At 40.3% G+C, this 27,920-nt stretch overlaps 1 protein-coding gene across 2 annotated transcripts; it reads left to right on the top strand.

The window, feature by feature from the left end:
* Positions 1-456: 456 nt before the first annotated feature.
* sfxn5a (sideroflexin 5a) lies at positions 457-27,103 on the top strand. Of its 2 annotated transcripts, none has more exons than XM_078276791.1 (14): positions 457-772; positions 5,185-5,253; positions 6,899-6,976; positions 7,582-7,608; positions 10,537-10,591; positions 11,502-11,527; positions 11,713-11,766; positions 13,076-13,132; positions 13,235-13,300; positions 14,350-14,440; positions 17,949-18,064; positions 18,244-18,329; positions 21,054-21,180; positions 23,484-23,657. In XM_078276791.1, exons 1-14 carry the CDS (start codon positions 725-727, stop codon positions 23,607-23,609), a joined length of 1,026 nt encoding a protein of 341 aa, XP_078132917.1. In that variant the 5' UTR covers positions 457-724; the 3' UTR covers positions 23,610-23,657. The 2 variants fall into 2 exon arrangements, with proteins under 2 accessions (XP_078132917.1, XP_078132918.1); XM_078276792.1 differs by lacking the exon at positions 21,054-21,180 and adding an exon at positions 26,023-27,103 and having other exon boundaries at positions 473-772; positions 23,484-23,601.
* Positions 27,104-27,920: the final 817 nt, after the last annotated feature.

Below are 27,920 nucleotides of genomic sequence, written 5' to 3'. Positions count from 1 at the left end.
CTGGAGGAATGCAGCACTGGAACTTTCATATGTTGATATTTTTGTTAAATGTCTGAAAACGTGCCTGTATGTGAATTATTAAACATGCGAATTGTGTACATGGTGCACCTGTGATATTACATATGAAATTGATGTTTTCACATGTAAAATATCTGAAAATATGTGAATTTTGCACATGTGAAAAAGGGTCTTAAATGTGAAATATGTTTCACATGACAAGATAAATTCACATTCACACATTTTTTTAGTAAGGCTAACACTATGTTAAGTCTAAAAATACTGAAATCAGCATATTCTTGGTGCTGGAAGGTTATTTTGACCAACCCCTGCATTGACTTTAATTAAAAAGCACCACTAGGGGGCTATGTAACTGTTATACTCTTTAAACTCAATCACCTTCCTTCAGTGCTTTCACCAACGACATATAACTCAAACATGTTTCATTTTTATTATCGGTTGTACTCGAAACAGCATAAACCCCGTTAACTTCACTCTAAGAACAAAGCACGTTCTCCTGGGAGGTGTAGTCAACTTAACGTCAGTTCAAACCACATTCTGTCCGAGCAAAGCGCCCCGGAAAAACTACATTACCCTTAATGCAAGTTGGCCGCTGGACAGCTACCGCGCGCCTCTGCAGCTTGTACTTTCGTAAAGTGTTTGTAAACACTTGTATCATCGTAGAGAAGAAGAATACTGTTGCAGATTTGTGTGCGTTTACAGCAGCATGTCTGAATATGTGACATTCCAGCATGGCAAGTCTCGTTTCGACCAGGTAGGCTACTTTTACTTTTTCAATCGATTAAAGTTTGACTTAAAGTTTGCCACAGGAACTCTTACTCTACCGTTACTTCCATAGTGTGCTTCAAGTACCAGGCAGCAGTAACATATGTATACTGTTAAAGCTTATATTTGGCATATCGAATTGTTTACAATTGTTTACATATTTAAGTGTAAAGCCCTAGTTCGCCTCTGTTGTATCTTGTCAACAGCTAACGTCACACTCTCACCGTGTCAGCAAAATTGGTTGGGTGAGGTGACAGGCTATAGCTAGTTAGCTAAGACAGAGCTAATTGATGGCTAACAATTTTGCTAGCTAAAGAACATCACAGCTAACAATCTGTGACCCTTTTGTGCTAATGGCTGTCAAAATGTAGTAACGTTATTCAACAAACATGCAGTATGTTTTGATTCAGAATCATCTGTATTGGCCAATAATCGCCAGGCATATGACTCAGAGTTACATTGGGTCTAGGCAGTGGTGGAATTTAACTAAGTAGTTGCATTATATCGACTCAAGTACTGTACTTAAAGGGATAGTTCGGATTTTTTGAAGTGGGGTACTTCTCCATAGTCGGTATAAGCTTCAGTTGAGGGTGGTCGGCACGCCCCCAGTTTGGAGAAGCAGGCAGGAGCAGCTAAATGTATTTTAGCCACCTAAAAAAAGGCCCACCTAAATAAAGCAATATCAGTTTTAGTGTACATTATATTTGGACTATTTTCACAGCTTAACCATGTCCTGAGACAACTCTGTTTAAGTTTATATGGAGGGAACTGAAGCCGTTATATCACTGTCTACAAAGCTACCAGACTCCATTGACAAAAACAGTCATTTTACTTAGCAGAACACATGTGTTGCTGGTTTATCGCTGCCTCGATTGGTTAGTTTGTTTGTGTAAGGGTGTGACTTTGTTTTAAAAGGGTTAGAAACTAACAAATTCAAATTGCCAATGGAGTCTGGTGGCTTTGACCAGAGCATAAAATGGCTTCAGTTCCCCTTGCATTATCTTAAACAGGGCTTTCTGACAGCTAGGTAAAGGTAGCTGTGAAAAGATTCTAAATATGGTGTACACTTAAGCTGATATAGATTTTTTAGGTGTCTGAAATTCGTTTAGCTGCTGCGCCCGTCCACAGCAGGACATTGCTTAGCTTCCGTGTCGGTACTCCTGCCAGCTTCTCCAAACTGGGGGCGCACCGACTGACATCTACTGGAGCTAACACACTGAGTATTGATTAGTACCTCATACAACCCCACTTCAAACAATTCTAACTAACCCTTTAAGTACAAATTCTAGGTACTTGTACTTTACTTGAGTATTTTCCATTTCAAGCAATTTATACATCTACTCCACTCTATCTCAGAGGGAAATATTGTACTTTTTAGACTACATTTACCCTAATATTATGATTTTTGAAAAATAATTTTTTTTTCTTAAAAATATTGACTTATTCCTTCAGTTCAAAACTTCAAATCCTCAACCCATAAATTCATTTAATAACAAAACCTTGGATTAGCTGGAAAATGCACCATCACAACTTTATGAAAGTTCAATTTTAAATCGCTCGAGAAATAATAAGTAAATTACATGAAATAAATGCTGGAGTTACATACCTTTTGTGTGGATTCAAGTAAAAATAGTTTTTTTCATTTTCTAAAAAATAAAAACTTAAAGCATAGTAAACATACTTGAATGTGGAATTCAAGTATGTTGAAATTCAACACATGTTCAAAACATAAAAAACACATTCAGGAAGGATATGATCAATAATGAAAGCACTAGTATCAGACAAAAAATAATGCGCATGAGAGTTATCAATATCCCTTTTTAAATGTAGTATGAATATAGGATTTCGGATGACTAAACATCAAGATGAGGTCCAAATCCACTCACATGATCTGACGGGTCACAGAATACAGTGTAAAGAGTGATTTGTGGTCCTGCAGAGGCTCCACGCAGAGCCTACCTACTGTGAAGTTAAGGCTGTTTTATGCTTCTGCGTCAACTCCACGCCGTAGCTACGCCGTTGTGACCCTTTCGGAGTTCTGCGTTGGGGTTGCTTTGCATCGCGGTGCATTTCACCGCCATAACGCTAGGGGCAGCCAGTTATGTTAGCAAGCAAAAGTTAGCACAACTGCCCACAAAGTACTGCTTGCTGGCAAAGTGCTAATTTCAAACCATTACTGACATATAGACACTTGACAAATGGATAACCCCGTCATTGTAATGAAAATATGTCTGAGTTTATTTGCAGAGCTTATGTCGGTGAACTTGCATGTTACTACTCCACACACTAGGCTGCTTGAAACACCGACTATCAACACACAGGACGAGTTGACCAATCACAGTCCTTGCGGTTTGCGTCGCCTCGACGCAAAGTTCCAAGTTTTTGGAGGTGCACGTTGAGCTACGGCGAAGGGCTCGGAGGGGGGTTCGCATAAATCAGCCTTAAATCACGCTTAAAAGCCCTGACACACCAACCCGACAGCCGATCGTCAGGAGGAAAGGCAGTTGGACTGATCAGTCTCCCAGAGTTGGTCAAAAAAAGTGCCTCGGAACACACCGAAGCGACGCCGACTTGAGCGTACGTTCTGCGCATGCGCGAGACGTAATACATCTCCATAACAGCAGGCGGCGCTAATCTGTATTGTCACCCAAAAAATGAAAACCGGCAGCTGATTGGACGAACGTGTCACATGGGTCTGGCTGCTCCCAGATTTTTCAACCGAGCATAATGGCGTTGAGAGATAGTTCACCGAAACGTGTTTCTGAAAACATTTTAAGCGAGAAATAGGCCATACAGTTGCTGAATCTGTCTTCATTTCAGATCGCAAAGGTCAGTTTGAAAGATTTTCGTCAGATTTTGAGAGCTGTTCGTCATGCTAACATGATTCGCTAGTCAAGGGCTAGACCTCCACCAATCAGATTGGTTATTGAGTCCGAATGCCCGCCCTCTGACCCAGCAAGTCAGGTCGGCCAAAATGAAGGCCGACGGACGATGGCACGGAACAGACCGAACAGACTCGAGTCACTGACCTCGCCAGACTGTCCAACGGCCGATAATCGGGTTGGTGTGTCAGGGCCTTAACACTGAAGAAGCTGCTGTTAGCCTTGGAGTACAGGTAGAAGGAGTCCCTCTCTTCCTCTGCTCCCCAGTGCCGGTTCGAGTAGGAGTGGCACTGGTGAATAATTGAATTTAACAGATTTAAAAAATGATTCCCCCACGCTGTGTTTTTACCAACCATCCATATGTTCAGGAAGTCACAAGGCGCAGCAGTGAGTCAGATAGCAGATTTTCATTCAAATTAGCTGTTAGTGTAATTAATCTCAAGTTAGGGAGGGATGGGTGCCTCTCAACGCTGTGGTGGGTTGCTGCTGCATCTCGGAAATGATTCCTTATGCTCAGCTATGAATAAATGATCGAAAGGTATTTCTGGCACAGTCATTATAGAAATTAATTGCAAATGGTGTGAGTGGATATGGGTCCCAAAAAGATGCAGATAGGAAACAGTTTGTCGGAGGTATTAATGAGGAGGCTCCACCTGGTGTGTTGAAACAGCTGGCACGCTGTAATATCACTGTTTACTGGGTGGCAGCTGGAATCTCTCTGCCTCTCTCTGCTGAAAGAAAAAAATCCAGAATATAGATTTGGCTGCCTAAATTTGAACAAAAAATGTATTTATTTCACCTGTATAGTAGATGGAAAGTATGATTTTTCTGAACTTTCTCCAACGTTCTACACCCGACTCAGTTATTCCAGTGATCACTCGTTGAAAACACAAACTTTTAAAGACCACAAGTTGCATCTAATATCTTATGTTGACGTCTTACTGGTAATGCTGTTTGAATGAAAATGAATTGTTTAGTCCTGTGAACAAAAAGTATGTTTTTATTAGAGATGTTCCGATACCGATAACAGTATCAGTATCTCCTCCGATACCGCCTAAAATGCTGCTCTCGGTATCGGTAAGTACTGGAGTTTATGCACCGATCCGATACCACGTAATAAAGCCCTAAAGAAAATCTACGTTAAAGTAGTTCATTTATGTTCTTTTTCTGTTATAACTGACTGTCAAACTGCATAATAACAGAAAGTTCTGGGGTGTTCATTGTTTGAGTTTGTTCATGTTTCACAAAGAGTTTAACCTGAGCCAGACCGACAACAAAGATAGAAATCATATCACATCCATACAGGGACAGTAGTATACAGTTGTTAAAACATAATAAAATATATGACACACTGGTATCGGATCAGTACTCGGTATCGGCCGATACGCAAGTTCAGGTACGAGAATCAGTATCGGGAAGCAAAAAATGGTATCGGGCCATCTCTAGTTTTTATTTGGCTTTTTGAAATGAATGTGGCATCAAAGATAATGTTTCTATGATGTATTTTCTCTTCTCTTAGAACACATTTTCTGGTCGGTTCAGGCACTTCCTGGATGTGATTGACCCCAGCACACTCTTTGTGACAGAGGTACATAAACTATTTATTATGATTGATTACATGGATCTGGTGTGATAAAAGCTGAACTGAACCATCTTTTAAGGTCATCTCTTCTGGACTGAGGAGGATTTAAACTTTATCAGAGTACTGTTTTTTCAGCTCTTTGGGTCTTAATATGAAGGTATATAAAGTATCTGTATCAATGAGGACATCGGGGCAAGTCAGGGCTCTGTAACACAGTGGTCTCAAAACTCCAGCATGAATACAGAGAGAGGAGAGACAAAGTGCTGAGAGTGGGTGACTAGACGATGATGGAGAACCAGATCAGAGTCGAATTGATGAAGCACTGACCGAACTGTAGTGCAGATTATTATTAGAAATGACTCTGATTGAGAGTCAAGTGTTGGAAACTAATTCATATCACCTTAAAGGTGCTCTAAGCGATGTCACACGTTTTTTAGGCTACAACATTTTTTTGTCACATACAGCAAACATCTCACTATCCGCTAGCTGCCTGTCCCCTCAACACAAAAAAAAAAAAGCGGTCTCTGTAATATTAATGTAATAATGTTACATTAAACAGCACAGAGCCAGCATTTACTGAAGAGAGACAAAAGGAAGGAAACCTTTCTGGGGGTGGCAGTAGCTCAGTCCGTAGGGAGTTGGGTTGGACCAAAGTTCGGAGTGTGGACTGGTAGCTGGAGAAATGCCAGTTCACCTCATGGGACTCAGGGCGCCTGTCCCTGACATCTCTCCAATTGTGCATGTATAGGACCTTAGCATGTGTGTGTATTTCAAGCCTGTGTGTAGTGTGTCTAACAAAAATAGAGTGTGAATTGTAATTTCAATTAAAAAAAAGTATACATTATTAAAATTATTTAAAAGGCATAGAATATGACTCTGTAATTACCGCTCTTAAGCTGTACTTGTTTTGAAAATCATTAACACGACTAATTAATGAACGTGCTTGGGGCCTCTCTGTTACTCGGAACGACTCTGTGACCTTTTTAGCTCCAGACGGTTCTCTGGCCTGCTCATCGTGACATTTCTCCAGGTCTTTGTTGTGTTTTGGTAATTTTGTTCATGGAGTCATCAGTGCTTTGGTGCTCTGGATAGTGAAGCTGTTAGCGAGCTCTTTGGTGACAGTAATAGCGCCAGTAGCTCCTGGGATGTGATGAGGTGTGGACATGTGGGGCAGCTGTGAGGGGTGGAGTGTGTGTGTGTGTGTGTGTGTGCTCACACGCACATCTGACACCCTGCTGGGCCAGGCGTAGCCTCAACTTGCCCACAGTCTCTCACACACACACAACCTCATGTGCGCACAGGCAAAAGTGCACACCTAACACTATCGCACACAAACGCAGAGAAAGGAACGTACACACACATATAGGCAAGCTCATTAGAACAAATTGGGCCACATGACCTTGTATTTTGCTCAGCATTAGACAATGATCATACCACAGATAGCTGCTCATTACCCTTTAGGAAACTCATTTGTCTACTGAAAATCAGCATGAAAGTTTTAGTGAAACACAATTATCTTAGACATTGAGCTGTGTGGCTTTAATAGTGGAATACAAAAAAACATCTCTAAGCTGACTAAGACTCTCCAGGGAAGATTGACCTGACTCAACTTTACATTATACTGACTTTTTATCTATTTGGTCAAAAACAGAAACGTCTGCAGGAGTCTGTGGAGCTGCTCGATCGTGTCAAACAAGGAACTCTGCCTCCGGGAGTGACAGATGCTCAGGTAAAGACTCAAAAACTGGAGTTGACCTGGTAAAACTAGGGCTGCAACCAACAATTTTTTTCATTGTGGATTAATCGATTAGTTTAGTTTGGTCTTTAAAATGTCAGAAAATGGTGAAAAATGTTCATCAGCGTTTTCCAAAGCCCCAGATATAACCTCAACTGAAAGATATTCTGTTTACTGTCACAGCGAGAGAAGAAACTAGAACATATTCACATTTAACTAGCTGCAGAGAATTTTTACTTTTATTTCGTAAAAAATTACTCAAACTGAATAATCGATTATCAAAATAGTTGCCGATTAATTGAATAGTTGACAACTAATTGATTAATCAATTCATCTTTGCAGCTCTAATCGAGATGTATCTAAAATCATCAAATATCTACTAAAGACATATTTAAATGCTTTTGTTTTGTTTTACATTTTATGAATTTAACTCTATATATCCAGAGCAGTTTACATGTACGTGGTCCAATAAATAAATAAATAAAGGCTTAAGGCTTTACATTACAGACATCAACTGGCCTGTAGAAATACTTGAGACTGTTCAGTGCTTACAAATGAAAGGGTTTTTCATTAAAGGTATTTGTTTTTTGTCTCTACAGCTTTGGCAAGCTCAAAAAATTAAGCAGGTAAGACGTTTCTCTCTTTCATACACTTTTTAAATAACACATAACACACACTACGGTCACTATCTTGTATCATCTCTGGTTGGTATGGTGTCAGTGGATTGGCAAACAAAACTTACACCAGTCTTTACGCTTCAGCTCAACACTTTCCTGTGTACACAACAAACATACAGCGGAATGGCCCAAAACAGGAAAATGCAACATTAAAAGAGAAGCCTTTCATTTACTGTTATTACGCTGAACTGACAAAGACGGTGAAGCAGGCGAGTGGCATTAACTCCAGTGCTGATTAACAGGAAGTGCCAGCATCGGAAGACGGTCACTGAACTGCAGGTGCAGCTGGTCAAACCAAACAGATTTACAGTAATATGGAAACGGTCACAGCAACAGCTGTTCATTAGAGTTTTAGAAAGCTGGTGTTTATGACTTTGTCTAAATAAAACTTAACTATTTTAATTAATGATTTGTTTTTAAGTGTACTGTCAATGAGTATGAAGTGGAGTTCCTTACTCTTTTTATTTTTAGCTTATTCAATATACTTACGTAGTGAATTGCCCCTCACCCATTTCTTCAAAATATATGTTTTTACATTTCGATTTCTTTTTTTTCTTTTTTTTTAAAGCCATCAAATGTCTGTGTTTTGTTAACATTGAACTCAGCACTAAATGCATCTTGTGTGATCTTATTAAAAGCTCCAAATACACATGTGAATACACCCAAATCTCTCCCAGGATGCACTAGGATGTGAACATGATTGTTCTAACCACGTTCAGGATTAGTCACGCATGTGTTGGACCATATATTAAAGTCTGCAATGTCCCAGACTACGATGAAGTGCTGCTGGGTCCGGTTTGTTGTGTGTAGACAGTATGAGTATGCAGAACACGTTACAATTGAATTTTAAGTCCATACAAAAAGGCACCACCAGCTGTACCCGTTTACCCTCAGATAAAATCACATGTGAGCAGGACAAGTGTCCACTGTCTTTGAGTCACATTTTGGATACCAGATGTGAACTATATTCTGTCCTAACGAGATCATCACACAATCTAGATATACTGTATCTGGATACAAGAGGTTTGAATAAGAGCTAATGTCAGCTGCCAAGTATTAAACATGTTAGTTGGCGTTTAGTTATATTGGCTGTATGGCTATGCTGTGTAGGCCAAGTAATATGAGGTAATTCTACAGGATCAGGTATACCCTAGTCTGGATCAGCGGTACATTTCCAGGGTAAAGCCTGCCATCCGGCGCTCGATGTCAGGCTTTGTCCCTCACCTTCCGCTCTGTGTGTGTTTTGGTTCTCAAACTCCCTTCCCTACAGGAAACAACAACAAACTTTGAGCTAGCAAGCTACACGCTAAAAATGGCAAATTTTGAAAAAACATTTGGATCGTGCAACAAGGCAGGTCTGCTTGGTTCTTTCGGGGAATGATTGTAAAGATTTACAAAGAATATGTTTACATCATTTACTCTCTAACTGGGAAGTTTTGGGACTGATTGGGGGGGGGGATTGCTGTGGATGAAATACACACTGTGATACACTGGGTAGAGCAAATGAGGTTTAACCATGTTTCAGCTAATTTAAATAGCTCACGTTACTGTATTGTGTGAACAGTTAACATCATTTAATATTGTACGCTGTGTTTTCTTTTGCCAGGTGCAAATGTTCCACCAAAACAAGTTCCTTCCTGAGACTATTTTGCAGAGTCACAGTCTCTGCGTCCGGAGCTTAGCGCTCTTTGTGCCAAGATGATTTTGATTGGTTTAAAGAAATGCAAACAACCCAGAGCGTTTTTTTTCTCCTATCCCAGAATGTATGTGTGGTGTAGCCAGACCTTCCTCCACAGGGCTGTGGAGATATAATAGATATAACCTGAAACTTTTCAGACATGATAGTGCCCTCATACACGTTACTTCACATCAAGTTTGGCTCCATGAGCGTCAGAAAGAAGCTGGATGCCTTCCGTTTCCTTCCACTCAGCAGATCTCATCACCATTGACGCAGTAGGGGAAAGAGATTTCCATCTGTCTTATCTTATTTCAGAACGCTGCCGTTTGTCTTTGGTGGGTACATATGAGAAAAGCTTACCCACACACAAAAACATGGAGAAAAAAAAGCCTTAAAAAGCAAGGTTATATATCAGTACTAAAGGCTTCAACCCCTCAGACCTTGATCTGTGCTAATACAGTTGATTTAAGGTGTCAGGGTAATTATGTAAGACACAGCGGCATTCATACAATCATTTGAGTTAATTAGAATGAAGTGTAATGGCACAAATATGTACATGTTAATTTTTTATATACACTTTAAAGACTCCCTATTGGTGTAATAACTGATTAAATGATTCTAGAGATCAAAACTGGGACAGTCCCATCCACACACATGCTATGGTTTATGACCAATACTTTCAAAGAACAATATCCAAATGCACACATTAAAGGAGTTGAAAACGGTTAACAAATAAGTGAGTTAAGTAATAATCCTTTGTTGCTCAAAGCCACTTCCTGTCTGTTATCACCTTAAATACAGCGAAACTACTATATCATCTGACACCTTGTTTTTAGTAGTCTCACTATATTTAAAGATGATCTAAGCGATGTTGGGTGATGTCACTTCTTATTGACGTTCAAAATATTGTCAAACAAAACGGAGGCTAGCGCGCCCCTCCCTCCTCCTCGGTTATTGGCTGGAACTCTGTTTGTTATGTTTGGTGGTGCAGGTTGGCCAGTTTGTTTTTGTTGGCGTTGGAGCCTGGGCTGTCTACAGAGACCGCTTAGAGCACCTTTAAGGTGATATTAATTAGTTTCCAACACTTGAAACTTTTCTTCATTCTTTAACCCCACAGCAACACTCTTTTTCCAATTCATTTGAACAGAATGAACCCAAATCCTTCTCGTCTGATTCTAATCATTATGCTTCTATTCCAGGCCATCATCCACCCTGACACGGGGGAGAAGATCCTCATGCCCTTTCGGATGTCAGGTACAGTAGCTTGGTGTGGAAGCCTTGGGGGAAGTGGGATCTAGGGGCTTGTTATGTGGTCCAACATGGAGGCGCTGTCACCCCTGGGAACTGTCATGGCTCAACGGGGTTCTTCAGGTTGTCTCAGGCCTGAAAAAGGTCACACTCAGCTGGGTGCTGATTAAAAGCTCTCTCCCACGGTGACAGAGAAGTTCCCGAGGTTCTCTGAAGAAGTTCTTTTTTGGTCCGGTCTTAAAGCACCTGTTTTGCAAGGCGACTTTGAAGTGTTGGAGAGAGGGTGTTGGAGAAACGAATAAAGGAGGAGAAAGGGAGAAAGAGACACCAGCGATTAATATGTTAGGACCAACATTGTGTATGTCAGACAAATCTATGCTCTGTCTAACCTGTACAGACTAAAACACTAGTTAAAGGTCCCATTCTATGCTCATTTTCAGTTTCATACTTGTATTTTGGGTTTCTACTTGAACATGTTTTCATGCTTTAATGTTAAAACAAACAATATTTTTCTCATACTGTCTGTCTGACTATACCTGTATTAACCCTCTGTCTGAAACACACTGTTTTAGCATCTATCTCTCTAAGGCCCTCACTCGAAAAAAAGCCCAGTCTTCTCTGATTGGTCAGCGCTTCCGAGTCCTCTGCATCTGTACTCAGTGCCACTGTCATTGCAGCCAGGGAATGACTGTAACAGCACTTGTAGCGCCGCTTTCTACATATGTATAGTATGGTTGTGACATCACAATTTGTCCTGACTGCCTGTTTAAAGACACAGTTTCTGATTAAGCATTTATATACTTGGACAGTATTTAGATAGCACCTTGAAAAAAAGAACATTGGAATCTCACTCCAATACAGGACATTTAAAAGAAACTGATGTAATAAAGATAATACTGACTCTGTCTTTTAACAGGTTTTATCCCATTTGGCACACCAGTGGTAAGACCTTTTTGCATTCTTTTCAGTAATGCAAAGTCAGTCATATATCGTACGCTGACATAAATCAGTTGTTTTAAACCAAGACTGGCCCTCTAAAATAACATTTAGGCTCTGGTGTTTTCCCTTTTTGGTAATCTATCTGTACTTTTGTAGTCGTTTTGTAAAAGGGTTTTATCTTTGTGCAGGTTGTTGGCCTCCTTCTCCCAAATCAGACATTGCTGTCAACTATCTTCTGGCAGGTAATACCTACTTCTTACCTGCAAAACTCAGACTGACGTAATATTATCAAGACATCTCTTCAATGTTATGTAATTAATGAATGTATTTATTCATAAAGACAACACAAATTAATTAAACGTTCCCGTATTCACCAAGCCAGCCAATTTTCTGCCGCATTCCTGGCAAGATGTTGTAAACACTTGACAGTAAGACGCCAAAGAGACAACAATAGCAGCAAAATAAGCATTCTGAAAAAGGTGCCACAAGGAATCAATGACATAAGAATGATAATACCCACTTTTCATCAACTTTGCAATTTTTATGTTGCAAAAATATTTTAAAGGTGTCAAGTAGTGGGGTTTGTGGAGAAGAAGAAACTAATAGAAATACTTTTTAAAACCGTCATCTCATTTCTACAATAAAATACAAATATTGAACTCAAGGATCACCTACTAACTTTTTCCACAACTTTTGACCGCTCTATTCACTCAAGACGGCCTTGGGCTTAGGGAAACACTAATAATGAAGTTTGAGCTTAAAATATTTGATCCACATCTGGACTCACTGGGATATTTAGGAGGTAGCTGATGGTGGGCTTGTTGTGGGGGGGGATGGGGAAATCTTTAAAGATAATCTTTTTGGCCATTTTCAGCCTTTATTTTGATAGGACAGTAGAAGAAATGAAAGGGGAGAGAGAAGGGGAATGACATGCAGCAAAGGGCCGCTCCGTCGGAGTCGAACCCCGGGCCCGCTGCGTCGAGGAGTAAAGCTCTAAATATGGGCGCCCGCTCTACCAACTGAGCTATCTGGGCATCCGGGGATGGGGAAATCTTACCTCTAAATTCCACCAGGCGCGTTTATGCTGCGTTCCAGTGGCGCCGCCGCCAGCAATAGCTGCCACTCAAGACAATGCTTGTTATTCCACCAGCAGTGCGTCCCAGAAGCGTGCGAGAAGCGTGCGAGAAGCGTCTCTCCATTGGCCCCGCTGAAATTAAGCACCAGGACTATTTTTGATGCAAGCCGCGCGCGGGGCGTTCAACATGGAGTGGAAGGGCTCGAGTTGGGCAGTCAAAACGCTCCGCTTCGGATGCTCAACTGTAATAGCATTTCTATGTTTTACATCTACATTTGTGTATGAACAAAAACAAATCTAATCACACAATAGTTTTTCCAGGCTCAAGAACCTCCATAGTCCCATTTGTTCAGACTAATTAATCAGACTGGAACATTACGTTGGAAATGCTAAATGTAATCGCAGAGTAATACATCAGGTGTATCAGCACATTAACTAACACAATCCTCTTCTTTTGATTTCCTCACCTCTTACAGTCGTTAAACCAGAGTCACAATGCCTGTGTGAACTACTGCAACCGCAACGCCTCCAAGGTACTGTCTCAGGGACCCAGTCCCATTTAGACAGATAACTGCATATGAACAGAGCTGCATGGAATGCTTTCATATTGTAATCTCACTTATTTTCCACTTCAGCCTGCTCCATTTTCCAAATTCGTCCAGGGATACCTCGGAGCGGTGACCAGCGCAGTCTCTATTGCTGTGAGTTCCCATAATGCCTCTGCTCTGCCTGAACAGGCCCAGTGACTCCAGTGACTTGTGAGTGTCATCGCACAGCAATAACTGAGTCACTTGATGTTCCATTACATCTCTTAAACCAGGGGCAGACCAGTATATCAGCATAATATTGGACTTTTTTCGACTGCAAAAAGAACAGGAGGTTTCTTTCTACATAAAAGTCTGTTAAATCATTCCGTCAAATTGTGTTTTCTTTGCAGACTAGTTTGTCTAGTTGTGATATATGTCAAAGGTTCCCCTAGTCTCCCCACTAACCCAATACAAATGTCATTAATCTGGGCTTAAGTGCATAGTTTAAAGGTTTAACTGTTGTTTGAGATGGTTTGCCACCCTGACAGGATTAGGTGAAACACCAAACAATTTCAATTGTTTTGACAGGAAAATTCAAAGAATATTAGTATAAACCTCCGCGTACCAGCCATCGCAATACCTTTTATCGGTTGGACCTTTCTTTCTTTTTTTTTTTTTCTTTTTTTTTTTACCTTTATGTCATCAAAGACTCAAATGTCAAATGAGTATAACACGCGTTCACACACCTGCCTGACACAGCCCTTAGTGTGGACACAGGGCTCAAACTGAGCCAATTACTGGTCCCGCTGGGCGCTCATCCGGCTGCTGCCCTCAGGGTTGACAACGGCAACAAGCACAGAAAAAAAATTGCAGGGTGTCTGGAGGGTGGAACGACAGGCAGGGAGGGGGGCTGGAGCTCTCCAATTAAACGTCTGCTTTGGTGACGACCCCCCTCAGGGCTGGGGAGAGCCGGAGGCTGGAGTGGCGTGGTGGTGTGTTATCTGAGAGCACTTTTGACTACAGTCTTCTAGTGTGTTAAAAATACAGTACTGTGCCTAGTTGTTTATGCACAGAGCTTAAAGAACTTAGACGCTTGCTTGTTTTTTGTTTCAGTGCTTTTCTGTGCTGAAAGACCCAAAAACTGTATGTGTGTGTATCATTGGCCTTTGAACAGAAAGTCAGTGGCTGATTGTGTGTGTCATGTGCGTCTGGTTTTCCTTCAGGTCGGGTTGAATGTGTTAATCCAGAAAGCCAGCCACCTTAGCCCAACTACCAGGCTTTTGGTGCAGAGGTTCATCCCCTTCCCAGCAGTGGGTAAGTTCAAAGAGCTCAGCCAAACACTTCATGGAACAGACAGGGGTCCAGCCCAGTCCTCTACCAAAATGGCCTTTTAAACTAAATTAGTGTAAGTTTGAGTTCACAATAGAGATGTGTTTGAGTGTTAACTTAACTTACTGACTGGAGTAGGATGACTAAAGTTTCTCCAGGCTTAAAATAAACCTCCAAGGTGGAAGGTTTGAGTAGAAAATGACGTTTGCGATCACGATGAACATTTTAAGCTCGTGGTTAGCATAATATCACACAAACATCTAATATATGTAACAAAATAATCTTAAATTAGCCTCTAACAGCGAAATAACGATGACAGAGTTGTGATTGAAAGCCCTCGTTTCCAAGGTCTGGAATAAACTTAAACATCTAATTAGGTATGGAACATTTATTATGTGTTGTTTGCTTGTTAACATGTTCACAATTTCCCTTTCTGTGTCTCCGTTTTCTTGTAATCTAAAATGATATGCGGCTGACAAACATTTGAGAATTCTTTTTTTTTTTCTCAATCCCAAATATCATGGCACCAAAGTGTTGTTGTACATGTAACTAAAAATAAAATTGTAGTCCTGTACAAATATTGCTGGATTTTTCATGGCTGATTTCCTTGGTGTTTGTTCTATTTTTATGATGTACACAATTAATGAAAATGACAGACCTAATATAAATATTCAGATGTGAACCCATTCTTTTCTTGAATGTTGATAAATGTTGTGTCCACCTTTTTTTTTTTTTTTGTCCACTGTTCTGTGGTCATCATAAACGGCTGTATGAGAGCCAACCACAGCTAGCCGTTTGTTTTCCTCTCTGAGAGGTTAGAGACATGTTGTGAGCTCGCTTTGTCAGGCGTGTGTGAAGCCACAAAGCTGATTTTAATGCCACTCTCCCCGCAAACACACCCAGGGGTATAGACCCGTGTCCCAGAATGCTGCTGGCTCATAATTAAATTGTTAGGGCCCCCCCCCTCCCCCTCTCTTTCTTACCATGGCGGTTCTTTTAATTAAATCAACAGGTTTCTATTGCGCAGCCTTTGCCTGGTAATTGGCTGCTTGTTAGAACTCTGCTGCCACAAACAAATTGGATAATTACCCCTAAAGTGGCGTCTATGTCAAGGCCTCATTTACCTGATTTATGTTTGTTCAGTGTTGTTGCTGTTGTTGTTTTGGTAGGCCCATATATATAAGGTAATTAAAATGGCTAATTGAAGCGAGCGAAACGAAAGTGCTGTTTGAATTTTCACCCGCTTCATTTTGTTTGCTTACTTAAGGCTAGATTTATTTGTAATAACCTAATCAAGCAGCGGCCTGTCATTCAATTAGATCATGAAGACCTTAACTGGAGGGAAAGCCATGCCGTCAGAAATGCATTGTTGTCTTTTGGAAATATTTATCATTATTTAATTATTATTAATTGTTAAGTAATTACGTGAAAAGTTCTTTAAAGCATTTCCATGAGTGTGCCACGGGTTATTAGATGACAATTAGAATAAACATAAATGTAATTATTTTAAATAATTACAAATGACATATTTCAGCATTGAGCTGTACAGACTTCCATTCCATTTATAATTACTTTGATGCCTTTATTACTTGATCTGTTTGCTGTAGTTTTTGTTATTCCTCACCAAAATCCCAATCTGTCCCTCTATTAATTGGTCTGGATAAAAAAAAAAATCCCTTGTAGGTAAAAAGAGCTATTTGCTCAGTCAATTGAATTCCCTACACAAAGCGCCCTGCGAGCCCTGCAGCCCTTACTAAAGATAACTCCCAACGCTGTTGTCTTAAATTAAAAAGGCTCGAGGCGCCACCACTAAACTCTCTAAAATGAGTTTTTCTTATTCCTATTAGAGTCAAGGAGAAAGGTCCATCTATATTAACATACATTTGTGTTCATTTTGGCTCTCGTGAATAAATCACAGGGTAACAACCCTGCTGTTTGTCGACTCATCAGTCACCTTGGTCATGATGCTCGTTACTACACACACACACACACAGATTATGACAAAGATGACATGGCACTGAGGCACCACATTGGGGCTTTTCAGTGAGTAAAGCAAGAGCAGGAGTTCAGTGTGTAAAATTTAGATCTTTTCATCACAATATAAATTCTTTTAAATCATTTTGTATTAATATTTATTTTGTTATATTACTATGTATTTTTATGATCTTTGTGATTTGTATTGATGGGTTTTAATGTATGAATGTATCATACCTGTGAAGATCTTGTGACTGTCTGTGAAAGTGCTATATGAATAAACTTGAATTACTACTTACTTATATCTTAGCTTCCTTAAAAGATATACATTTTCTAAAGAAGGCAAGAGAGGGCAAAGGTGATTTCATGCCGAACAAGACTCTACAGCTCTGTGAGACTGCACAGCGGTGCTTTGAGCTAATGCTAACGTCATCCTGCTGACATGCTCACAATGACAACAATAACATGCTGAGGTTTAAAAAGCTATAGTGCATAGTTTCTGAGGAATTCTAAGTTATTAAAATAAAACTTTCCGGCATCCACATGATACAAGCCTTCCGTGATCACGCACCGTCACCCCCCAACACACAGTTGCTAGTAGCCAAGGAGGACATGGAGGATTAAAAAACATGATGGACTCTTCAGAAGAGGTCATTATCTTTACTCAAGTTTCTGTGCGGGAAAGTCGCCGGACAACACCAGTTTCTGAACAAAGCCATACTGAAAAATAGAGAGTTTTGTGGAGCTTATAGTCTTAATTAGCTTTCTATCAACTTATTTGGCAATGGCTTGAATGTAATGGACGTTCAATAATATCAAAAGGTTAGGCACTAAAGCTTTAACAGGTGCAGTTTCCCACCTTAGCTGCAATGCTAATGTTGCTAGTAGTGAATGGCTACGTTTCAGAGACTGAAACAGCATTTTGTCGAGACGTCTATTCTCAGCAAAAAGTCTACAAGACACATTTTCCACCAGAATACCAACAACTCGCTTTGCACTGCCTGATTGGAACGAACCTCCAACCAAATCATAATTTTGAGCTGAAGAGTAGATGAAAGTTTAGGGGATTACCAAAGTTATTACAATTCATCCTGAGGAGAACATCAATGTACGCCGCAAATTTTTGTCCTTCAAAATCTTGACTTCTTTAAGCTGTCAAACCCGTTTTCTGGTTATGGAATAATTATTCCGTCAACTCAAAATATAGCCAGATCATTTTTTAATGCAATGTTGACAGCTTGAAATTCTAAAATGATTCACCGCTCATCCTTTCGTCTTTCCATAAAATTCCAGCTCAATCAACAACTTAATAATACATACCCAAGCTGTAATCCCTCATCCTTACAGTACCTGCCACAGTTGAGCCTCTTCCTGCTCCAACACAGGCTGCCTGATCCTAAACCCCCGACCAGAGAGTGAAAAGACAATTTTGCTCATTTGTGAACTAATAAAATATGTCGAATTCCTCCAGGTGAGACACTTCACTTTCATTTTTAAAAACATTCTCACCTCCCTACAGCGAGTGCAAATGTCTGCAACGTGGTGCTCATGAGACACTCTGAGTTGTCGGAGGGCATCAGCGTGCTGGACGACAACGGGACCGTGGTGGGAACGTCAAAAGTGGCTGCCAGGCATGTATGTTGCTTTTTATCTGATGGGAATTCTTCAGGTGCAGCTTTGTTCGTTTACTATTAGTGATTGATGTAATGTTTGTGAATGCAATATGGGGCTCACTGTAAATGTATGAACATAATTCAAATAGTTGATCTTTCTTTCTTGCTTCCTTTAAATGTGTCTTCTTATTTTTGTGATAGGCACTTTTAGAAACAGCTCTGACCAGGGTGGTCCTCCCCATGCCCATTCTGATGCTCCCTCCCATCGTCATGGCTGCACTGGAAAAGTAAGAGACTGCATTATTTTTATCGTTCGTGAATTGGTCAGTTTTCTCAAACTTAATGAGCTTGTTTGGCTTTGACTAAAAGATATAGATATACAGTAGAGGGACTGTGGTTAACAAAGCTTTAGTGATAAAGGAGGCAACCACATTATCATTTTTTATTTTACATTTTTATTTAAAATGCACTCAACCTTGTTCTTTACTCTAATATGCAGCCTGGGTTTCAATACTGGTGTCCACTGTATATTAAAGATAATTTAAGGTAATAATCATAAGGTTCTTGTTTTACTGAAACTTAAAAAAAAAAAAAAGTGGTCATTGCTGTGGAGTTTTACAGCCTCTATTGTCACAGAGACTACACAAAACAGAGACACTCCGACTTTACTGTAACTAATAAACAACAGAACAACATACTAAAGGCAGAGCCGCATCTTTTCATTATGATTTTTCATCTTAGAAAAGCAATTCAGTCAGATAGTTGTCTTCCTTAAGTCAGCTACACACTGACCAGATGGCCGACCGTTGGCAGAAAAGGCAGTTGGACTGATCAGTCTCCCCGAGTTGGTCAAAAAAATGCCTCGGAACACACCGAAGCGACGAGACGTAATACGTCTCCATAACAGCAGACGGCACTAATCTGTATTGTCACCCAAAAAATGAAAACCGGCAGCTGATTGGACAAACGCGTCACATGGATCTGGCTGCTGCTTCCGGATTTTAGATTTTTCGAACGGCCGTTACTGGCGACTCATTCAGAATACGATCTCATATTGTACTAAGATAGTTCACCAAAACGTGTTTCTGAAAACTTTTTAAGGGAGAAATAGGCCATATAGTTGCTGAATCTGTCTTCATTTCAGATCGACAAAGGTCAGTTTAAAAGATTTTCGTCAGATTTTGAGAGGCTTAGTCACGCTCATCCCGCTCGTCATTTCCGGGTGAGTCCCGACTGAGCATGTCATGTCGGCCAAAATGAAGGCCGACAGCTCCTCCAACGGACGACGGCACGGAACACACCGAACACACTCGAGTCACTGACCTCGCCAGACTGTCCGACGGGCCGATTATCGCCCGGTGTGTAACTGCTTTTAAAGGTATAATATGCAGGATTTTACTAAAAAGCAATGTACAGACCCTGCCCTCTGCGTGTAGTTTGTCTTTTCTTTTTTGTTGTGTGTGTGGGACGTTTATGGGCGTCAGCAAAGAGCCTTTGGGCCACATGTGGGTGTGTAACCCCCAGCCAATAACAGCTTGCAGGTTGTGCAGCCCGTTCTAATTCCCAATACTGCCGCTTTGTCACACCCCTCTGCGTCCAACCGACGCACACATTTAACCAAAACACATTTCTGCAGATCGTTAAATTTCTATAGGTGGCTCCTTTTTCTTTGTCTATTCGTCTGTGGTGACTTCTGCTTGTTTCAAATACTAATGTTGCTGCTGTTGCACACATTACATGCATATCTTAAAAGTATTTTTCAAAAGAAAAAACAACCAAGACTCTGTACATCTTGAATCCTTGTTTGTATCAATCTGTGTTAGAGAGCAACATTTTCTTAACTAAAAATGTTAATAAATAGTGTAATGAAAGTATTCTGCCATAATACAAGTTAGATTAATAAAAAATTGAAATGAGCCCTAATTAAATGAATTATATTATAATAGTTCCGAGTCTCAATTTCCTTCATGGTCAGAACTACTATTGCAGTCGATGAACCTTTCCCACCACTGAGATTCAGTGTTGTTTGATATGACTGTAATGATGTCTTAATGATGCAACGTGTTTATACGCACGTCCCGTGATCGATGGCCTGACTGTGCCTGCGGTGTGCCGAGGAATGCAGCCGTCTTTGTAAATCCTTGACAGCACTTGTCCCGAGCAGGCGGGCTCAGACAGGGGGGCCGCCTGCCCAGGTGTGTTTGGGATTCCTGGCAGCTGCATGACTCACCGTGAAGAGAGAGAGAGAGAGAGAGAGAGCAGAGGGCTGTGAGGTGGACTGTGGTTGCTGGTGAGTAGCGCTCAGCTATCCTCTATGTCAGCTTGCCTTCACTGGCTCTCAATGGAGCGGGAACAAGGAGACAGAGATGGGTCCCTGCGGGGCCCCTCCATGATGGATTACACTGCTGAGAGCAGATTTAGGGCAGTGACAGCAGGTTCTGGCCTTCATGTGCCTCGGTGGCTGTGAGAGGACACAGACCCAAAAGTGTATTCAGAACTTAGATTTGTTTTTGTGAGTCTTAAGCTACATGTACCTGCACTGAGAATCTCCACTTCAGCCCCAGTACTCAGGTAACCTGATGTAGAGCCGAGCTCATACTGATGTCAAAAACTACAGATAGAGTATCTCTTTTACACTCTGGGTTTCAATTAGTTGGAAACGGGTAAAAAATAAAAGGTAAAATGTATAGGTAAAGGTAAAAAATAAAATATATATATATATATATTAGGATAACAATAAATAATGTGATACAGTATATTTTCTCGAAAATTGATTTGAAACTGTTTAATGATAAAACAAAAACACAAAACACGACATGCAAGTTAAACACCTGATCAATAAAAACAATATTACCAAAAAGTAGGCTTCACTGATTTGTGAGGTGTGTTGGGTGCATTTCCTACCTCATAAAGCATTAGTATTTTAAATCCTGCATTGTTTACATCCATGTTTTCTTCTTCCTTGCTTTTGCTGGCGCATTAATAAGTCCCACGTTGTTTTACCTCCGTAGAGCAGTGGAACAGCATGAAGCCATCGTCAGGAAATGTGTGTGTCGCTTTACCATGTGTGTCCTCGACGCTGTGCTAAAACAGGAGCCAGTCGTGAAAACACTGCTCCATAGCTCTACTAGTGGCCAGGTATTCTACAGGGTAACTATAATGTTGCATATGTACATTAGAACTCTGGAACTCTCTTAACAGCTACAGAATTTAAGCAATAGCTTCTTCTGCTGCTGACAAAGAAACGCTTTCTGGCTTTTATTTAATTCCGTTGCATTTTCATGCTAATCGTCACCCCCACCTCCTTCATGAGGTGTTTGTTTTGTGTAGTAATTAGAAACCTGCTTTACAGTTTAATTGTTCTGGTTCACATACCTCTGTGTACACAGTACAGCAGCCTCTGCAAAGCTACAAAATAACTGAGCGAAAGGTGGAAAAAAAAAAAGGTTTAAAAAGCGCCATATTTATTTGATTACTGCTTTAATATTTCCATCACATTAATATTTGGCCTTCATGCAAACCGACTCACATTTAGCAACTATATTGTGTATTGTCATTTATCAGTAAAAGAAGTGGAACCTACTTACGACTGCTGTTGCTCTTGAAATTTAGAAATGTAGTTCTGTTATAGCTATTCAGTGGCTGTTGTATCTGTGTATCTATTTTTAATTTTTTTATTAACCTTTATTTGACCAGGAAATAATCCCATTGAGATTCAGAATCTCTTTTTCAAGGGAGTCCTGGCCAAGACGGCAGTATAATAGTTCCATATGGAAATGGGAATGCAAAAACTTTAAAGGCACTTTCACCGAAGACAGTTCGCGTTCGGACAGTGTCATACATGATTTGCCCATATGATCGGAGAATACATTTGTGTATCACAACACAAGTCAGCAGGGATGTTCTATTAATTGGTCTTTTGGTGGCGACGGGGAGGCTCAGTCACGGCGTCAGAGGTTCATGTAAAGAGGTAATCCCGGGAGAGAACCAGAATATGGCCACTAGCTGGGATTATTCGGTGCATGTGGACACAACCAGTATTGCGTCAAATTGTGTCATTAATTTAGGATAATATCAAGCTTTTCACCTGATTTGAAGGTTTTTAAACCTTCCCTCATCACTCTCATACCTCACAACTTTTCTCCCATTTTACTTTGTAACCCAGTTCTAAGGTGTGTGTGTGTGTGTGTGTGTGTGTGTGTGTGTGTGTGTGTGTGTTAATTAAACCATGGCAGCCATATGTGTTAATGAGCTCCGTAATTAGGCAGTAGCTCTCCTCGTTATGGGGAGAGGCGTTGCTGGTGGAGGAGAGATGGAGCGGCTCGTTCTCAAGCTCCTGCTGAGTTCACTGTCCCGCACACTGGAGAGGGGATTATCCTACGGAGGGCAGCGAGGAGGGAAGAGAAATAAGGGCTGAGACGAGAAAATATATTTCTGGAGATAGAGCTTGAAAACGTCCTTAACGTTTTTTGTTCAGATGAAGAAAATGCAGCTTTTGTAATTGATGGCAGTACATTTTTTACAATACATTTGTAAGGGATTGATTAAGTTAACAACACAAAAGCCAAATGAAACATATGAAAGCAAAGATTGAACTGTAAACAATTGCGATAGTTAACAAAAAAAAAAAAGCCTTTACATCTTATTTAACTGTTGGTTGTTGAGTCAAACGTTGCATGAACAGAGAAAAGCTGTTTTTGAAGGAGCGTTTGGTAATACAGTGTAATGGTGGATTTCATTGGAGGTTTGTAGTTTTGTGTTGATTCTTTGAGCTAAATGTTCCTGAAGCGATGCCATTGAATAGCCAAGTTGTGTTTAAAAACTTTGCTCTGTCCACCTTCTGATCCACAGGAAATGTACAATTCACACAAATGGAGGGAATGATATTCTTAGATTTGTCACTTCCTGTCAAGATGTTTTCTGCCAGTGAGGGACCATACCTCATTTCTGAAATTGGTTTTGGCAATAGGACTAATTTCCAGGGTTTGTTTCTCCTATCAGTATTGCATTTTAACATTTCAAACATTTGCTTTAACTCCTGCTTGTTGCAAATGTTTGTAGTATTGGTATCTGCATAACAAATTCCAGTATTGGGGCGACCTCTAGCTCACCCAGTAAGAGCGTGCGCCCCATGTAGGCGGAGTCCTTGGCAGCGACCGGGGTTCAAATCTGACTTGCGGCCCTTTTCTGTCTGTCATCCCCTCTCTCTTCCCTCTTTCCTGTCCGTCAACACTTTCTATTAAAAAAAAAAAAAGCCCCCAAAAAGTAAACATAAAAACAAATCCAGTATAAATTGGATTTGACTGCTGTGGCTGTACCATGTGAAGTATTGGTTATTGTGTAAGTTTGTGGAGGATAGATTGCCAGTGCCACCACCACAACCAGTGTCTGTACATGAACTGTAAGGTGAATGAAGTGACGGTGTTCTTGTGTCCCTCCAGGCTCCCTCTCCTGCAGAGACGGCGGAGGCTTGTCCTGCCCGTCCACAGTCTAGTGTGCCTCGCTGCCTTCGGCCTGGCTCTGCCTCTCGCCATCAGTCTCTTCCCACAGATGGCCCAGGTACGTAGGGTTGGGTACCGTTTGGATTTTTACCATTCCGATGCCGAACCGGTAACGATTCCGATTCTTGAAAAACTGAGATGTAATATGTTTACTAGCGATCACGTGCAGTGAATGCTTAATATGCTTTTACGTCCGTTCTGGTGAGCCCAGAGGGAAAATATGGCATTTAAAAGTAGCCTACAGAAAGCGTGATATTTTTACGTCCGTTTCAGAGTTACAAAGGGAAAATATTTCAGTCGACACATGAAGTGAAACTGAAATGAAGAACCGAAATTTGCGTTCTAATCTGGTCCGAGTACTACCGGTTGCGTAGGAACCCAACCCTACAGGTAAGTAATCTAAAAAAAAATCTTCTTCTCTACTGAGGAATATGTCTTTCCTCTCAGGTACAATAGAACATCATGTAATAATGGGCCTTCTAACGACGTCTTTGTTTTTTGTTTTATTTTGTCAGTCCAACCCAGTGCACTACTGTAGCAAAGCTTTCTGTTGTTGAAGTTGAGGTTTCTATCGGTGACACTTCTGTCCAGCCATACTGTCTGTGTCACTTTACTCTGTGTTATTTATTGAATCCCTCTTACTTAGAGTCGTTAAAAATAAAGAGCTGTTGCTAGCTGGTGCCAGACAATTTCAAATGTTAAATCTTTCATAAACTGTGTAAAGTTTTACCTCGTTTTGTGTTAAATCATTTGAAAACATAAAATATATGATCAAATGTTGTGCTGGTAATAATCAGAGATTACATCCTGATTGGAATAAATTAGAGCTGCAATGACAAATCGACTAATCAACTAGTCGATCGACAGAAAAATAAATATGAATCATTAAAGTCATTTTTCATGCAAAAAAATGCAGAAAGTGCTGTTTTTTTATGCCTCAAATATGGAGATGTCCTGCTTTCCTCTGTTTTATATCATATTCAACTAAATATCTTTGGGTTTTGGACAAAACAAGACCATTTAAAGGCATCACCTTGAAAAACTGGGATGGACAATTTTCACTATTTTCTGACGTTCTATTGACCAAATGAATAGATTAATCTTGAAAATAATCTGCAGATTAATGGATAATGAATATAATTGTAAATATCTGCTTTGCTCATGTCTGCCATGACTAGGGCTGCACAATATATCGTTTTTTTATCGTCATCGCAATATCAACTGGCGCAATAGCCACATCGCAAAAGGCTGCGATGCGACATACCGCATTCACAATAGACACTTGAGAGATTTTTTTGTGTTAGTTGAAAGAAAATATCCACAGAAAACTGCACATTAATGTGTAACATTCTTTCTTAAGTGGTGCCTTTTATGTTCAATTCAAAGTTAAATTTGTTCATTAAAAGAATGTTGGAAATGATTTCCTTTTGTTTGTTTTAAATTCAACAAGCAATTTGTTGTATTTTAGCAGAATATTGAGAGCAGCAGAAATGTAGAACTGAGTTTATTTATCGTAAGTAATATCGTTATCGCATATTTTCCCTCATATCGCGCAGCCCTAGCCATGACTCTGTTTGAATGAGTGATGTTGATGACCGGAGTCTCCTGACCTCTCCACCGTTCCCCATTGAGCCGAACAGAGGCTCTCTCCTAATGAGGCGTAGCCCCCTGAGACGCAACCTGCTCTATTATCTGCCCTGTCTGTTGCCTTCATTCATTGATGCTAGCAGGCTGAGCTCTAACTTCAGCCTTATTGCCTCAGTTTGTGTCATTCTACTCATAAAATGGCTTCGGTTTTGTTTTTCACTCCATCCCTCTCTTTGTCTCCTCTCTGCCAAATGACTTTCTGACACAAGCCAACCAGCTCTGGCTTTAAAATGTTTTGGATTTAATTACCAATGGAAATAGTTCCGACAGCCATATGGCAAAAAACTTCAGACATATGTGGCGCCAACAGTCCTGTGAAAAGCTGCCTCCCGTTCCACTGAGGGGCCTGTTTTTCCTTCACAAGTCCTTTTTGCACTTTTGCAAAGATAGCAGGTGAAAAAAAAGAAAAGAACTCCCTAAAAAAATCCCCATGAATGCCCTGCTCCCCTGGACCCCCTGCCTACTCAATTTGTCCCACTTCCCCGTTTCACACCTACCCAAGATGTCTGATTAAAATTCTGCCTCCAACTCCAAACAGCCATCTGTCTCTGGTTCAAATATTAGGAGATGCACACCTCAAATTAGACTTTTATCTGCCAAATTGGCTCTTTTTGCACATTAGCAGTAAATACCGAACAGTTAAAGCCTTTAAGAATTATTTAGTTACAAATGAAACAGTTTCAAATCTTTCAGCAGCGGCTCATGTATATGGTTATGGATGCGTCTACAGTGTACACATGCAGTATATATGTGAACATTTGATATCTGACAGCCTGTGACTAGTCTTTCTAATTGCACTGTTGACCTTTTTGTTCTGCTTTGATTCCCACAGATCAGTGTAAATCAGCTCGAGCCGGAGATCGCCATGGCAACAGATTGTATGATTGTGACGTACAATAAAGGCCTGTGAGTGATCTTCTACTGCCCGACACGGGAAGATAGGACCCTGCGCAGGTTCAAACCCCCCCTCCCCTTCCCTCCCAAAAAAAGCTGCCAGTGAAAGAATGATGGTAAACTTGGCTGCATTATCCAATGAGCAGTAAGCATACGCTTACAGAGAAAGACATGTTGTTTACGCCAAGACAAGGGTTATTAAATAAGCGATAACACATGGTGACATACTGTGATGTAGGAAAATATCATATCGACACCTCCGAAAGTATTATCACTGTGATAACATGGACACTTAACAAATAGCTGAGTTACCTGCTCCATCTTGCATGCAGAGAGAGGCCTGGTTAGCTATGAGCTTGTCTGATTTCTTTCTTTCGTTTTCACAACGAACAGGCAATTAACTGGAGATTAATTTGAACACACATGAGAAATAAAACGGGTGGATTGAGTTAGGGTCAGGACATGTCTGAATGATTGAAGTTGTGGTCTGGATTGTATTTGTAACTTGTGGATGAAATCAGGATAAATGAGTGAAATGTATTGAAAGTAGTGAATGTTTTTTGCCCTTGTTTATAATTGAAGGGGTTCCCAACCTTCTCTTTCAACCCCTTTATTCATTTAAAGGTCGCATATGGTGACACTTATACCTATGTCTGTACAATTTATGCATAAAAACCCATCTGTCACTTTAAATCCCAATCTTTGCTGTGGCTCCCTCTAACTGGAAGCAGTTTGTCAGTCACTCTCATAGTAAAATACCTAACACGTTAAAGGAATCATCTTTTAGATTTGCATCCACCCATGTGGAAGTGCATTTACTCATTTTAAACTACATTTTTGCAATAAGACAAAGTGAATACTTTATATACACACACATAAAAATCGTAGTAAGGATAATTTAAAGTCTTGAAAAGGTCATTTAACGAGATTTATACATTGTTTCTTTTGAAAGCGCTATTGTTCAAATGCTGCTTTGTTTATGTATTTGCACTTGATTTATATAAATGTCCTGTCTTCAAGTGTTGTCTTTTGTCGTGATCTGTGTGATTAGTGTGTTTGTGAGGGAACGCAGCGCGGTGAGCTGCGATGCTGCGTAATAAGAAGCCACATGCATGGTCAACGGAGGATGCTGGCTGTAAGTTGTGGCTCAAGTATAGAAAATGGTCATTTGCAATTTGCATAGCTCTTTGAGTAGCCCAAATGTTTACTGTACATTTGTCTTTTCATTGTTTTAACCCTGTGCTTGTTGTGTGTCTCTGTTGTAAACTCTTGCAGCAATTTCTCTCAGTGTCCAAAACATATGTCTCCTTAGGGAGACTAATAAAGATACTTTTGACTTTTGACTTTGATAACCCCAGTGAGACAAAAAAAAACACACAAAAAAACAAGTCATTAAACATCCTTTTGTGATCAAATTTTTTTTATATTCAACAAACAACATAAACACAATCAGCAGCATGTTACAGGTAACAGAACATACATGTAACATGTAAAAAGAAATTAAAATGAATTAATTAAAATGAAAAAAGGACTGTATATAAAGGTATATACATACAAAACAATATCACCCCACCCTCCTCAGGACCCCGTGGCCTTTTAATGTCTCTGCCATTAAAAGCCACATATCCACATTCACCTGTCTAGCACCATTGATGCAGGCTGTTGAAAGTTACATATAAGCTATGTCAAGAAAGGTCAGAAGCCACTGCTTAATGGTCAAAGTGTGTGGGGGCTTCCAGCGCCGCCAGATACAGGTATTAGAATCAGATTTGGTTCTAATTTCACTCTGTAATGCTTTTAGATTCATGACAATTTGACCTGATTCCTCAGACTATA

This window comes from Sander vitreus, chromosome 20 (genome assembly GCF_031162955.1).
Source record: "Sander vitreus isolate 19-12246 chromosome 20, sanVit1, whole genome shotgun sequence".
NCBI classification, from domain to species: Eukaryota; Metazoa; Chordata; class Actinopteri; order Perciformes; family Percidae; genus Sander; species Sander vitreus.
This window is presented reverse-complemented; position numbering and strand designations above follow the sequence as displayed.